The following is a 16,414-nucleotide window of genomic DNA, read 5'->3' as shown; positions in this document are numbered from 1 at the left end:
TATTACCATTATGCATTCAGGAACATATTCAGTTAAATTGTTTGGTCATATAATTAAAACACTGGTGTAATTTTGTTGTAGATTTACACAATGCATTATTTTCTTTATAGAGGGTACCATAACAAAAAAAGGGAAGCAAATGAATATCTCAGGGAAAAAAATCAACATTTCCAGTGATTCAAAAAGTCAACCAGATAATTTCTTAATGGGCAAACAGATCTTCAGAATAAAAAAATTCCCCCATTAACATCAGTCACATTCTGCTAATGGCCAGTCAGAAATCAACTACACAATAAAAATATATATATACATTTAATTTTTCCTGGAATTCATATTGCAATATTTATTTGGTGCTTAGCTTTTCTCTTTAGTCAATATAATAACTTCATAAATGACAAGCTATCAAACCAACAAGACAGCATTTGTGAACCAATACAAACAGAAAACAGTAATTTATAGACACTGTCATTTCAGTATAAGAAATAGTTTTCTTTTGAAGGTAAATGTGTTTCAAGTATGTTTACATTCATATTGTTGAATTTCCTTTTCTGGAGGTAATATATTATATTTTGTACAAAACCACAAAATCACTTGAGAATGGCACTGAAGGCCGCAACAAGTTGTGAACAAAGAAAATTAATGCAGCATAAGTGGAAAATGACAACTTCTTTTGGTGAATTTGTTTACGTTCACTTGCCCCACATCTGAGCCTTTCAACCCATCACAGTGGCTTATCTTGAAAAATAAGAATACATGCCTGTGGCTTGAAAATCCAACTTTTTTTAAAGTTTTCTTTTAATATACTATTTATATTTTGAAGAATTAAATACAAATGTGTTATTGTTGTTAGTCTGCTAAGAAAATGTGTGGAAAGTTCAAATTTAGCATCTTCTTGACATAAATATCATAGGAGATGAAGTACCAATTCAGCTGGAGGAGGATGGAAGAAAGGCCTGGACTACAGTCTATTGATAGGTCTTTCTTCGGCGTTATTCTGAAACAATTAAGGTAATCCATGGGAAAGCTAGAGCATGGTGGCTGAATGATGATTTAAGCTCCAGTTCTCCTGAATATGGATCCAGTGCCTTAGCAACTGTATTGTTTTGCATGGTCATACTTGACAGGCAATGTAAATACTGAAAAGCTTCAGCATTCCACAGCATGCTGTTCGTAAGAGCTTGTAGCTTACCCAGGCATTTAAGTCTCCTAGTGCCAACAGGCAATAATCTTACTGTGTCTGTTATCTACCCATGTATTGTTGAAACATATCTGATATCTCAGTGTTCAACAGCTACCGTGATAATGATGATTCTTAAATCAGTGTTGTATTTAAGGACAGATTAGAATGACAGGAGAGCTGTTTAGCATTTGGCAGGCATACGGTACAACATTACTTGCAGACTACTTCAATTATATGTCCTGTCCTAATAACTTCTCTTTTGTTCTGAAGTCTTCCATAGCTCCAATCTTGCATTACAATAAAAACATTAGACATGGGACCAATAAAGCAGCCAATAGTAATAGAGAAATGGACTCACCAATGTGCCTCTTTCTTTGTAGCTGTTGTGGATCAGTTTCCGTGTATGGTAACATTGTAGAAACATGGAAAATGATTTCTCTGTCTTTAAATACTTCATAAATAGCTTCTTCTCCTGTGTGACCAAACTGTGTATCCAGGCCTCCACGATACCTAGGAAGAGAAAAGGAAAATTAATCATCACCAATGTTTGATTGGGGATTTTAAAATTTTCAGAGACATCAGTAACTCAATTGCAGAAGGAGGAAAGCTTACCCCTTGTGATCTTTCAGAGGAATCCTTTGTCCAATGAGTTGCAAGAACTCATCAAGAGCAGGGCTTGAATTCATGTTCCCAAACAGCTCCTCTTCTGTTGTCTGTCCAAATCTCTGGTAGAGGACCCCAAATTTGAAAGTAGACACCAAGACATGTTCATCATATTCAGCAATCAGTTTCGATGCTCTTGGGTACAGCACTGGTGTAAACTTATCCACCGTGAGTTGGTCATTAAGAAGCTGTAATGCAGTTGTCACGAGTTAGCGCAGTGCACTCAGAATTTAAAAAAAAAAATTGTGTATAGTTTGTAAAATGGCCACTCTAATTCACTAACAGATCTTTAAAAAGGATGTGAGCCTTACCTTTGCCATTTTGGCTGGTGATGGTACAGGCCCCAGGCACGAGGAAGGAACCAGCTCGTGCATTGTGCCAGTCCGCAGGCGCAGCAGGATACGGGTGTGCTCCTGGTTGGCGACATTCTCCGTCTTCACCGACAGACACACTGGGCCGAGTTCATCATCTGAGGCCACTAGGTTCACGTGCTCCTACAAACAGTAAGATGACAACTATTTAGTGTATGTTTGTACAGTTTCAAATACAGAAGTAAAGACAAGTTGTGCTCTCTGTTTCACTGTTGTATGAAAATATGAATTTTGTTTGCACATATATTATTTAACAACTGATTAATTAATCAGAAGAAATTAATAATAAAAAGAATTTTTCTTGCAATAAATATGGTTTCAAGCATGAATTGTATTATTCTTAATTCCATTAGCATGGTGGTGTGACCATAGTGACAGGTCCTCCACAATCATGGATCATTTCAGTCGATACTATACATTGTTTAAGTGCACTCTAAGAAGTGAATGTGTGCAGAATTTCACTGTACAGCTGGCAAGGATAGCAAACATAGGACATGTAGATACCAGAGCATGAAACCTCTGTGAATTTCAGTCCATGTAATTAGTTGGACAGTAACTATGCGTCATAGATATTAAACAATATACACACATCAGCATTTGAGAGTGTATGTGTAGTTGGACTCAAAGAAGCTGGTTAGAGCAATAGGTGAATCGCTCAACATCTGAGCAGGAGTATTGCCACTATTTGATCATGTTGGGATGAATGGCTGAATCACTGCCGAACACAGCATCACGCACGATGGAAGCAGTCAATCTAGAGACTCGATGCAATGTGAGGACCGAGCATTAATCAGAGGCAATCAGAGCCCTGGAGTCATCATTATCATCAACGTGATGAGAACTGGTGCTTCAGTGATCACGAGGACCATTAGCAGGCTGCTCACAGTATGGGAGCTGAGCTCTCGGCGCCCCTTGTTCCAACTACCACTAACCTCTCTACACCAACAAGCCATCTGCATTCATGCCGGGCACCTTCATCATTGAATCTCATTGACCAGGGTAGAATTGTCTTCAGTGATTACTCCTGTTTGGAACTGAGCCCCAATGACCAACAAGATGTGTCTGAAGATGACCTGGACAGTTGTGAGATACCAACCTGACAGTTGGCCGCCATACAGCCCAACAACCAGCACTGATGATCTGGGCTGCTGTTTCACTTCATAGCAGGACTCCTCTGATTGTCACCCACAGCACCATTATAGCACAGTGGTAGGTCAACAATATTCTACGCCCCATTTTGTTGCCCTTCATGGCAAGACATCCTGGGTTTGCATTTCAACAAGGCAATGCCCACCTGTTTTGGGCGAGACTTCCTACTGCTCGTCTTCATGTTTTCCAAACTTTAACATGGGCAGCAACCTCACTGGATCTTTCCCCAATTGAAAACGTGTGGAGCATTATGGGCAGGGGTCTCCAACCAGCTCGGTATTTAGACGAACTAACACGCTAGTTAGACAGTATTTGGCACAATATCCCTGGAGGACATCAAACATTTCTGTCAATCAACACCAAGCCGAATAACCGCTTACTTATGGACTAGAGGTGGACCAAAGCATTAATGACTTAGTTGCTAAAGCTCTCACTGTTAAATAAATTCTCCAATTTTTTTGGAAGTGTAATCATTTGTTTGTCTGATCATGTACATCACATCTATCGTTTCCGTCCCATTCGGATTGTTCCTTCATGATGCGACGTTTTGTGTCCTGGAGTGTATTTAGGGATTGTAAGAAGCAGTATGAAATGCGACCATCATGGGAATCAATATTAGGGAAGGCGAATGGAAGAAGACCTGAATTAGCTGGAAGTGTTCTGTGAAAATGAAATGCAAAGGAATAAGACGCTACTGCAACTTCTAGAATACTGTTCCAAATATAGTTGTATAAATTTGTACAACAGATGTCGAACTAATTCAGAGATGGGCAGAGGGTGCTAACACGTGTTTTTATAGCCCATATGAAAGTGGATTTAAATGAGAACTCTCAAAAAAAAAAAAAAAATTGAGTTCAGGCTAAACCCTGCTGGATAAATTTATAGAATCTGTATTCAAAGACATCTGAGCAAACATTATGTTTCCATTACGCACAAAACATATCGCCCAATAACCTACATTAGAGTGCACCACACTGTTACATTCAAATTCCTGGTACGTTTAGAATATAATGAAGTACCAAGAAATCGATAGCATCTTCTAGTTGGTGCAGATTCCGAAATGAGCGACAATCGAGGAAGCACCCAGCAAGGACAAGGGATAATAGCGGCTCCTGCCCACCCGCAACCACCATTCGCGTTCTGCAGCGCCAGACAGACTTATCAGTTCAGTATTACTCTGAAGAAAGTTGCAAGTGTACCCAGAACCATTTGTCGTGAAAACTCAAAACAGTTTCCTCGTTCACAAGAAACAATTATGACGTTTAGTGAACAAAGGCTACTTGTCTTACTACCTTACTTCCAGTGAGCTGTGTTTATTGTTTTAATTTATTTGCAGTTGATTTCGACGCAACTACAGCTTCATCTTCACGATTTTAAGAAATGTTATCATGTAATATACATATGAAAGCTCACAGCATTACTTACGCGTTACTCGCCGTAAACTGACAATTTATTTACAGTATTAACTAAAAGAGAGCTGTATTTAGCAATACTGGTTTCAGTTCACTTTCCGGAAATAATTCGGAATGATTTTTTACTGTTTCTGCCATTCCTATACTCTTCTTTGCTGACAACGGTTCTCATTTTCAGAGTTAAAACGTCGGTACAGTCTGTATCTACATGATTATTCTGAAATTCACTATTAAGTGCCAAGGTTCTTAGAACCCCACCTTCAAGCTATCTCTCTACCGCCGGCCGGTGTGGCCGTGCGGTTCTGGGCGCTTCAGTCTGGAACCGCGTGACCGCTGCGGTCGCAGGTTCGAATCCTGCCTCGGGCACGGATGTGTGTGATGTCCTTAGGTTGGTTAGGTTTAAGTAGTTCTAAGTTCTAGGTGACTGATGACCACAGATGTTAAGTACCATAGTGCTCAGAGTCACTTGAACCATTTCTCTACCGTTCCACTCTGGAACAGCTCGCAGGGAAAAACGGACACTTGAAACTTTCCATGTGAGCTCTGATTTATCTTGGACTACTACGATGATCATTTCTCCCTGTGTTGGTGGCCGCCAACAAAATATTTTCTCACATTGAGGAGAAAACTGGTGGTTGAAATTCGTGAGAAGATCCTGCCGCAACGAAATGCGACTTGTTTTTAACTAAGATCGGCACCCCAATTCGCGTATCACATCCTTGGTATTCTCCCTCCATTTCCCCACTCCCTCCCCTACTTCGCGATCAAACAAATATTTTCCTTGAGGTTCTAACAACGCACCAAGCCATTTCCGTGTTCAATGGTTCCGCGTGAGTGATAAAACCCGAGTCACATGCATAATAGCATGTTTTAAGCTGAAATATTCGTTCCAGTTATAGCGGAATACTTCGGGTTTCGTTTTTTCTTTTCTTTTTTTTCCAAAAATTTCCGAGCTTTACGTTATTAATGCGCACTAGAATACTTACGAGCTTGCGCTATCAGATGCTAGTAAAAGTAATTAAGGCAGAAAAATTACTCTGTAAATTAGCAGCAGTTACAGTTCCCCCTCCCCCATCTTAGATCCACGATACGCTCTTGCACACACTAATTAGGGAATTTTATATGGTGATCAGCGGACGAGGGAGTCTAGCCTTTGCTCCATTTAACTGCTCCGGCACAGCGCTTGGAGCGGAGAAAATACTGCGCAGGAAAGGTTGGTAGGACGCGTCGCCTTTGGTACTTGCATGAATACCGAGGAATGAGGCGCAGCCGATTGAGCCGTGTGCCTGTGGAATGCACCACCCAGCGGCCACCCCCCCACCATAAGCCCAGAGCTAACGACTGGTTGCCTAGGATACGCGGCAGGTGCTGTAAACACACGGTCGGTTCGGGGAATTGCGCGCGGCGCGGAAACCCGCTTCCGGAGGAGACGCGCCACAATCGCCAGGTAACGAGCGATTCAGCAAGGGCACGCACCCGCCCACGCCCGCAGCTTCCGGCACCGTTTCGGTCATTAGCGACCATTCGCCGGCGCACAAAGCGCCCGCCATCAAGCCGGTGAACCGTGCGCAGCTGCTCTAGGTGCACGTACAACTGTGCATGGAGCTTGCAGCAGATATGAGGAGACCGCTGATAACTCACAGTTCAACTGCGTACTTCCTCTTCATCTCTTGTCTGGGGGTTTGAGTCTGCGAATCATACGTAGTCATTAGCATTAGAAGGCTTCGTTGCTAATAGGCTGCCGTATTGCGTATGAGAATTCATTGCGCCGGGTGTTGATCACGATTAAAACATTCAGTCTACAAGTGAGTCCTTTTTTTATCCGCGTTTATGGAACTGTGAGCTTTACGACTTTATTTTAAATTTATAATAATTTTCACTGCTTCAGTCACTTTTTACTAATATTTATTACCACGACACTTTAATGTTACATATACGTAACATTAATCTAACCAAGAAAGAAGTGCTCGGATTGAAAAAGGTGTAACACAAGGATGTAGCCTTTCGTCCCCATTGTTCAATTTATACATCGAAGAAGCAATGACGGGAAAAAAATTGTTCAAATGACTCTGAGCACTATGGGACTTAACTTCTGAGGTCATCAGTCCCCTACAACTTAGAACTACTTAAACCTAACTAACCTAAGGACATCACACACATCCATGCCCGAGGCAGGATTCGAACCTGCGACCGTAGCGGTCGCGCGGTTCCAGACTGTAGCGCCTAGAACCGCTCGGCCACTCCGGCCGGCGACGAAAACAAAAGAAAGATTAAAGAGTGGAAGTAAAATTCACGGTGAAGGAATATCAATAATATGATTAGCTGATGACATTGTTATCCTCAGTGAAACTGCAGAAGAATTACAGAATCTGTTGACTGGAATAAACAGTTTAACGAGTTCAAAATTTGGAGTGAGAATAAATCCAAGAAAGACGGAAGAAATGAGAACAGCGAGAATCGTAACGTCAGGATTGGTGATCACGAACCAGATAAAGAATTCTGCTACCTAGGCAGCAAAATACCCAATAACGGACGGAGCAAGGAAGACATCATAAGCAGACTATCAATGGCATAAAGCGCATTCTTGGCAGAGAGAAGTCTGTTAGTATCAAATATAGGCCTTAATTTGAGGAAAATATTTCTTAGAATGTACGTTTGGAGCACAGCATTGCATGGTAGTGAAACGTGGACTGCGAGAAAAGTAAAACAGAAGAGAAGCGAAGCATGCGAGATGTAGTGATACAGAAAGATGTTCAAAATTAGGTGAACTGATAGGGTAAAGAATTACGAGGTACTGCACAGAATCGGAGAGGAAAGGAATATGTGGAAAACACTGAGAAGGAGATGGGACTGGATAAAAGATTATCTGTTAAGACACCAGGGAATAACTTCCGTGGTACTAGAGGGAGCCGTAGAGGATAAAAATAGAGGAAGACAGAGCTTGGGATACTTCCAGCAAATAATTCCTCTGAGATGAAGCGGTTGGCACAGGAGAGGAATTCGTGGCGGGCCGCATCAAACCAGATAGAAGACTGGTGACTGAAAAAAAAATCCGGGTATGATGAGTCCATATTACTTCCTGAGAGTGTTACTGAGGTTATGTATCGTAATGTAACCCTTTACAGAAAGATACATTTATTTTAGTGCGTACCTTAACTGAGTTGTATGTAAAAATTATTTCATTTGCGTATATTCGTACATTTTTGCGGGAAATTTGTTTCGCAAACAGAGCAAAGTAAGGAAAACATCATCTTCCGTTAACACTTTCACACTCAGATGGTTACATCATTCTATAGACCCTGTACTGCTAACATAAACTTATTTCAATTGGTAAGATATACCAAAAGTGAAGCTCGAGTCTTTTTATATAAGAATATGTATGTCATGGGAAAATTATATGGTACGATCATTTGCTATTGTTTGGTTATACAGTGTACCAAGTCTTTTGCAACAAACGTCTGTGGGGATAGATCGCGCCATGGGAAACGACGGCAAGACTTGAGCGTCACCAGGAGTAACTCCGAAGATGTCCAGCGCAGCTCTGGACAAAACGTCATGAACCGTAAAGTTTCTTCGACCACGGCAATACAGTCCGGAAGCCCAGCAAAAAATGGGGTTTGTGGATGCCTAGTCGCGAAAGGAAGGAGTGGTTTAACGACTCGCCGACATCGTGGTCATTATAGACGGATTGGTTCACGGATGGGGAAGGAAATCGGCCTCGCCCATTTGCCTGGAGCGTTTTAGGGAATCACGAAAATCTACGTCAGGACGGTCGGACGCAGATTTGAATCGTAGTTCTTCCACAGGCGAGTCCAGTGTGCTAACCACTGCACCAACTCACTCGGTGCCTTCCCACCGGGATAATACACCGTACAATGTGGACGTTTGTTCTCGGCCGTGGAGGTCAGTTGCGTTCGTGTTGCAGCGGTCAGCCCATCGCATGTTGTTCCACAAGTATGAGTACGCTTCTCGGTCGGCTGGTCACGCTCATTCGCGTGTGGGTTGGAAGCTCTCGACCTTTTTTCTCTCACTCTAACAACAATTATTATTATAAAGGACTGTATTCAGTACGTAATTAAACATTTTAATCCTGCACGCTACGTTTAAGGTAACACTGTACATTACTTTTATTATTTCCCAAGTAACCTCTTTACACCTGACACCTGTTCCATCTCTCGTACACCTACGGTTTATCGCCTGTGCTGTGTTTCGTAATAAAACGTAACTGAGGGCCTTTAGTGCAGCAGAGATGGCAAATTTCAACAGAGTATGAAGTCTGACTGTAACCCCTTATGAAAAACTGAAAACCAGTAGTGTAGGTGACTGAAGGATGGAGGGCACGTAGAGGGGAGTATAGAGTTTTTATTTATTACAGAATTCTTACACACTTTTAGAAATAATTTCTGTGATTCTGCAGAACCTCTCGTTTAGCCAACCGTAGCCTTGTGTGGCTGATCGGGAAATAATATAGGGTGGCGCACGGAAAACCGGCCCCGAGTACAGACTGCTCAGCCAATTACGGACGATGTGTTGCCCGTTACGAGCAGATACAACAAACAGACAAACATGTAATAATTAGGCAGTAATAATTAGCTAATGCAAACAACAATTGCGAAACTATCGATGACGATGTGTAGAGAGCTTGGCTGTTTCCCAACTTAATAGACCAAAAGTGTCTTGTATAAAATTCTTCGTTTCGTCTTTCACCACATAGCTATGCTACGTTGTAAACAATAATGGTTTACAACCTATATATACTTCACGTTGTCTCTCAGTTGGTAGGCAAATTAGAGACTTTATGGAATGTATAATGACGCTGAATAGCCAGAACCAAGTGCAAGAACAGCTTGGAAGACATGTAAAATAGGCGAGCGCAGTGAACGAAACGAACAACTGGATACTGAACTAACTAGGAGCAGTCGGCAGTGGAACTGAGACAGGTGGTCATGCAAAGAACGACGAGTGCGGCCGAGGGAGACCGAGACTGAGATGAGCACGCGACCGAGGCTGGAACGAGAACTGCTAAAGTGACCTCCGCGACCGAAGTGAACTTTGAACCGATCGTTCCTTGGAATTAGTTCCTCGGTCTTCATCTTGGCGAACCGTTCCTTTGCACCCGTTCGTTCGCGAACTACCCATCTCTAGTTCGGGGCCCCGTGTCAGTCGCCTTAGTACAGAGACTTGTCAGCTGGCAAACCGGAGGGAAGCGGAGATGGCTTCCCAGAGGTCGGTAAGACTGCTTCCTCCTTCCGCCCTGGAGAGTGTGGCGCTAGGAGTGCCCAGCACTTGTCACCTCCGCCGATAATTCGCGCTATTTCCGAGCGCTCTCCGCGGCAGCATAAATATTCATGGCGGTGGCGCGTCTGCTCTCGAGCCCAGCCGGGTCCTTAGTCACGAATCCGGCCCGCCCACGCTCCGGAGCGCCAGCCTTTGTGATGCACGGACCGGCCGTTTGCCTGCGGGCCCTCCAGAGCCGAGGGCCGGACCAAGTTACGGCTCAGCTGGGCGGTTTCGCCTCGATACGCACCGCTGCCCATCTCATTGTCGCTGTGCTTCGTTATCCATTATCGCTCTGCGTCAGGCACTTCCCTTCGCTAATTTATTATTTGATAGGCTGCGGATCCAAAAGATCTCGGATTCGGTCCCTAGTCGGTACTAAGATTTGTATCTATCACTTCTTTCACCTTTGGCAATGTTCGTTAAAGCGAAAAATTCCAAGGTGCTCCGTGGTTCGGAGGCAGTTTTTATCTGTAGGACTTCCAATAACAGGCTGGGTAAGTTGTAACATTTTTGGCTTTACAGCCATCTAACGCAGCTACAAGAAGCTCTTCTTAGAGAGGTTGAGAGGGTAGCAGTGGGAAGGTGGCGTAAAGTGGTGTGAAGTACGTCTACATTTATACTCCGCAAGCCACCCAACGGTGTGTGGCGGAGGGCACTATACGTGCCACTGTCATTACCTCCATTTCCCGTTCCAGTCGCGTATGGTTTGCGGGAAGAAAGACTGTCTGAAAGCCTCTCTAATTTTACATTCGTGATCTCCACGGGAGGTATAAGTAGCGGGAAGTAATATATTCGATACCTCTTCCAGAAACGCACCCTCTCGAAACCTGGACAGCAAGCTACACCGTGATGCAGTGCGACTCTCTTGCCGAGTCTGCCACTTGAGTTTGCTGAACATCTCCGTAACGCTATCACGCTTACCAAATAACCCTGTGACGAAACGCGCCGCACTTCTTGGAATCTTCTCTATCTCCTCCGTCAACCCGACCTGGTATGGATCCCAAACTGATGAGCAGTACTAAAGTATAGGTCGAACGAGTGTTTTGTAAGCCACCTCGTTTGTTGATGGACTACATTTTCTAAGGACTCTCCCAATGATCTCAACCTGGCACCCGCCTTACCAACGGTAAGGTAAAGGTGACAGGGTTTATTCGGCACGTGTATCGTCAGAAAGACCGCCTAAATTGGGGTCACTTTCCACGATTGGCTACTGTGTTCGGAAGTAGGGAGCCAAAATAATAAACGTCTCTTATTAATACTAGGAAAAACGTCTCTTATTAATACTAGGAAAACTGAACAGTTAATTTACTTGTCTTTCACATAAAATCATATTTCAAAGTAGGCTATTATTCCATTACCTCATACGTATTAATTACCAGCAGAATGATGAACAATTGCTAAACCAAAAGGCATACGAAGCACTTAGGTGCGACAATATGATCTCCGAACTTGGATGGCGGGCGAGGTGGTTCGACAGTAAGATCAGAATGCGATCGGCAGTCTCGGAGAACAGAGTTGATACCTGTCGTGGTGAATTTCAGTTAAGACTTAATTAGCGATCTCTGGTTTGTGTCTGTAAGAGCTCGATCGGCAGTCTCTGAGGACAGACAAGTGGTTAAGAACTTAATTAGCAATCTTGAGTACTGCTTTGATAGTAATTACGCAAACACGCAATTAATTATTTTATTTCTTCTCTGTGAAAGTGTGAATATTGGAAATTGTTTGTGATTGATAAAATGGACTGTAATTGCGCAATTTGTCGTATTCTGTTAACAAAAAAGCGAGTGACATCCCGTTTAAACAAACCAAATCAAAATATAATTAGTTATACAGTAACAGTTTCTCGTTAACATTTTGTTACAGCCTCAAGATAACAGATTCAAGACGTACGTGCTATTTTCTGTGCACGAGGTAACTTAGAAGACAGCAGATTGTTGGATATTATTCAGAACTTACGAATCCCAGTCAGGGCGGTGGAAGCAACTAGCTACCACGCATGTACTGCAATCTTAGTACAAATGAGATCAAAGGCCGGCCAAGGTGGCCGAGCGGTTCTAGGCACTTCAGTCTGGAACCGCGCGGGCGCTGCAGTCGCAGGTTCCAATTCTGCCTCGGGCATGGATGTGTGTGATGTCCTTAGGTTCGAATCCTGCCTCGTGCATCGATGTCCTTAGGTTAGTTAGGTTTAAGTAGTTCTAAATTCTAGGGGACTGATGACCTCAGATGTTAAGTCCCATAGTGCTCAGAGTCATTTGAACATTTGAGGTCAACGACACATCTTTTATAACACAGAGGAGGTAAGAAGGGAGGAAATTTACGAGGGAAACAAATCCCCCTCGCTATCTCTCTCTCTCTCTCTCTCTCTTTCTTTCACTTACCGTAAAGGAACCCAACAGGATACCCCTGTAATAGTACGATGGCTACTAATGCACCGTGGTGTTGAAAGCAACATTCCGGTATGGAACAGCCTTTCACTTATTAGCGTCATTTCCTTTTCTCCACTGAAACGCAAGGAAGAGAAAGGGACTGGAGCTGCACATTTGTGTCACAAATCAGCAGTTGTGATTTCTGTTACCGACCACATCAGTCTGGACAACTGTGAGCGAGATTAGAGGTGGCGCGCCGGCCCCGGATAAAATCCGTCCGGTTAATTAACGACTAGGGCCGGTGTTACGGCCAGCCTGGATGTGTATTTTAGGCGGTTTCCCACATCCGACTAGGTGAATACCGGGTTGATATCCACGTCCCGCTTCAGCTACACGATTCACAAACATTCTCACTATAGCACTAGACTAGAGCAAAGCCGACCCCGCGAAGATACGGGATAAGCAAGGGAAAAACAAGAACAAGGAGATGATGATGAAACTTGCTAACTTTCATATATCAGCCATGAATCTTTCAGATTGCGACGGAGTGTACTCTTCTGAAACTTCCTCACACATTGACTGTGTGCCGGAATGGGACACGAACCCAAAATCTTTGCCTTTCAAGGATACTACTCTTAACAATTAAGCTATCCACGCGCGATTAACGACCCGACCTTACAGTTTTACTTCTGCCAGTACTTCTCTCCTACTTCCAGTTTTCTCAGAAGCTTTCCTGTATACCTTGCTGAACGACGCCTAAATCTCAGCCGAATGTGGCTCCAGATAGATGGGGCGACTTTTCACTCAGCTAACATTGTGATGACTTCTTTGAGAGTCGAGTTCAGTGGATTCCTAATATTTAGATGTCATAACGTGATTTTTTTTTCCTGGGGATGCATAAATTCAAGGTGTACGCCAACAAATCACGTACACTGGACGTACCTGAAGGAACCACTCCACCAGGAAATCTCTGCTGCGCCAAATAGTGTCGGGGAGTGTTTTTGACAACTTCAAAGGAAATTTGAAAAGTACGTATTGGAAATAGGCCTCTTAGTCAAAATTCTAAGACGTTTCATAGGCTTCATATTTGTGGACCACACAACGTCATCTCAAAAATGGTTTAAATGGCTCTGAGCACTATGGGACTTAACATCTGAGGTCATCAGTCCCCTGGAACTTAGAACTACTTAAACCTAACTAACCTAAGGACATCTCACACATCGATGCACGAGGCAGGATTCGAACCTGCGTCCGCAGCGCCGGCCGGAGTGGCCGTGCGGCTCTAGGCGCTACAGTCTGGAACCGCGTGACCGCTAAGGTCGCAGGTTGGAATCCTGCCTCGGGCATAGATGTGTGTGATGTCAGATTAGTTAGGTTTAAGTAGTTCTAATTTCTAGGGGACTGATGACCTCAGCAGTCAAGTCCCATAGTGCTCAGAGCCATTTGAACCATTTGCGTCCGTAGCGGTCGCGCGGTTCCAGACTGAAGCGCCTACAACCGCTCGGCCACCGCGTCCGGCTACGTCATCACAACAGCCGTGTTAAAATACTGTATGTAAAGCGAAGTATTATTAATTAAAAGTCGCATACTGTACAGACAGCTCCTCCTCCCCCAAGATTCCAAAGGTTGCCTTATTCTTGTGTCAACGCCCAGAGGGGTGCTCACTCGTGAAACGTAAAGACGAATTACACACGATTTTTGTTGTCAACGACGCTAGTGCTATATGAATGATATGCTGGTGATAATGACGATAATGATGATAACGAACATCATGCTCCTGATGATGACTGTTGATAATGTGTCAGCAAAGATAATGATAATGTTGATGCTGATAGCAATTATGATGACGATGCTGATAGCAAATACGATATGATGATGACAGTGCTGATGATGACAGCATCTACATCTACATTTATACTCCGCAGGCCACCCAACGGTGTGTGGCGGAGGGCACTTTACGTGCCACTGTCATTACCTCTATTTCCCGTTCCAGTCGCGTATGGTTCGCGGAAAGAACGACTGTCTGAAAGCCTCCGTGCACGCTCTAATCTCTCTAAATTTACATTCGTGATCTCCTCTGGAGGTATAAGTAGGGGGAAGCAATATATTCGATACCTCGTCCAGAAACGCACCCTCTCGAAACCTATCGAGCAAGGTACACCGCGATGCAGTGCGACTCTCTTGCCGAGTCTGTCACTTGACTTTGCTGAACATCTCCGTAACGCTATCACGGTTACCAAATAGCCCTGTGACGATGCATGCATGGTTATGATGCAGACGATGACGATGACGGCGGTGGTGAAGTGATGATTGTGTTAGTGCGCTACTGGTCTGTGTGTGAGGTGTCGGTGAAGGTCCAGGTGGCTCCAGCCCACGCTAGTGCAGCTCGCTGTGTAATTGTAGTAATGGTGCCACTAAGTGACCTGCAGGCTACGCGGAGCGCGCCCTGCCGGCAAAGCGTCGCGTCTGCTGACGTGGGAGACTCCCACGCCGCGCCGCAGCGCTGTGGGAACGCAGCGACCGCATTACCTGACCCACCGCTCGCCGTCTCCGCGGTCGGATGGCTCCTCGCAACCAACCAAGTGCCGTCTTCTTGACCCAAACTGGGGGCTTCTTACCACAACATCGAGATTGCTGCCTTCCATCTCGTCAGTCAAATGTATTTTCATCATCCATCGCTCACCAGGCTTTATCGTGGAGGTTAAACTCTTAACTTCAGTTCATTTCATCCTCCTTTGTTCAACAGGCACAAAAAAATACACTACTTGCCATTAATTTTGGTACACCACCAAGGTGACTTGCTACAGTCGCGAAATTTAACCGACAGGAAGAAGATGCTGTGATATGCAAATGATAACTTTCGAACCGATTTCTCATACACAAACAGCAGTTGACCGGCGTTGCCTGGTGAAACGTTGTTGTGATGCCTCGTGTAAGGAGGCGAAATGCGCACCATCACGTTTCCGACTTTCATAAAGGTCGGATTGTAGCCTATCGCGATTGCGGTTTCTCGTATCGCGACATTGCTGCTCGCGGTGGTCGAGATCCAATGACTGTTAGCAGAATATGGAATGGGTGGGTTCAGGAGGGTAATACGGAACGCCGTGCTGGATCCCAACGGCCTCGTATCACTAGCAGTCGAGATGACAGCCATCTTATCCGCATGCCTGTAACGGATCGTGCAGCCACATCTCGATCCCCGAGTCAACAGATGAGGACGTTTGCAAGACAACAACCATCTGCACGAACAGTTCGGCGACGTTTGCAGCAGCATGGACTATCAGCTCGCAGACCATGGTTGAGGTTACCCTTGACGCTGCATCACAGACAGGAGGGCCTGCGACGGTTTACTCAACGTAGAATCTGGGTGCACGAATGGCAAAACGTTATTTCTTCCGATGAATCTAGGTTCTGTTTACAGCATCATGATGGTCGCATCGGTGTTTCGTGACATCGTGGTGAACGCACATTGGAAGCGTGTATTCGCCATCGCCAAACTAGCGTATCACCCGGCATGATGGTACGAGGTGCCATTGGCTAAATGTCTCGGTCACCTCTTGTTCGCATTGACGGCACTTTGAACAGTGGATGTTACATTTCAGATGTGTTACGACTCGTGGCTCTACCCTTCATTCGATCCCTGCGAAAACCTACATTTCAGGAGGATAATGCACGACCGCGTGTTGCAGGTCATGTACGGGCCTTTATGGATGTAGAAAATGTTCGACTGCTGCCCTGGACAGCACATTCTGCAGGTCTCTCACCATTTGAGAAAGTCTGGTGGCCGAGGAACTGGCTCGTCACAATACCTCAGTCACTACTCTTGATGCACTGTGGTATCGTGTTGAAGCTGTATGGCCAGCTGTACCTGAACAAGCCATCCAAGCTTTGTTTGACTCAATACCCAGGAGTGTCAAAGCCGTTATTACGGCCAGAAGTGGTTGTTCTGGGTACTGATTTCTCACGAGCTATGCACCCAAATTAAGTGAAAAT

General features: G+C 44.4%; 1 protein-coding gene across 1 annotated transcript in view; it reads right to left on the bottom strand.

Annotated features, from left to right (window-relative positions):
• The window catches only part of LOC126336930 (rap1 GTPase-activating protein 1), an 824,097-nt gene that overhangs the window by 14,301 nt on the left and 793,382 nt on the right, over positions 1–16,414 (bottom strand). Inside the window, exons 5-7 of the mRNA XM_050001102.1 lie at positions 2,155–2,337; positions 1,793–2,031; positions 1,539–1,690 (exon numbers count right to left, since the gene is read on the bottom strand). Coding sequence (XP_049857059.1) covers positions 1,539–1,690; positions 1,793–2,031; positions 2,155–2,337 — 574 coding nt within the window. The remainder of the gene's footprint in view (positions 1–1,538; positions 1,691–1,792; positions 2,032–2,154; positions 2,338–16,414) is intronic.

Source organism: Schistocerca gregaria, chromosome 2 (assembly GCF_023897955.1).
Source record: "Schistocerca gregaria isolate iqSchGreg1 chromosome 2, iqSchGreg1.2, whole genome shotgun sequence".
In the NCBI taxonomy this organism is placed as follows: domain Eukaryota; kingdom Metazoa; phylum Arthropoda; class Insecta; order Orthoptera; family Acrididae; genus Schistocerca; species Schistocerca gregaria.
Note: the sequence above shows the minus strand (reverse complement) of the source record. Positions and strands in the feature narration are given on the sequence as shown.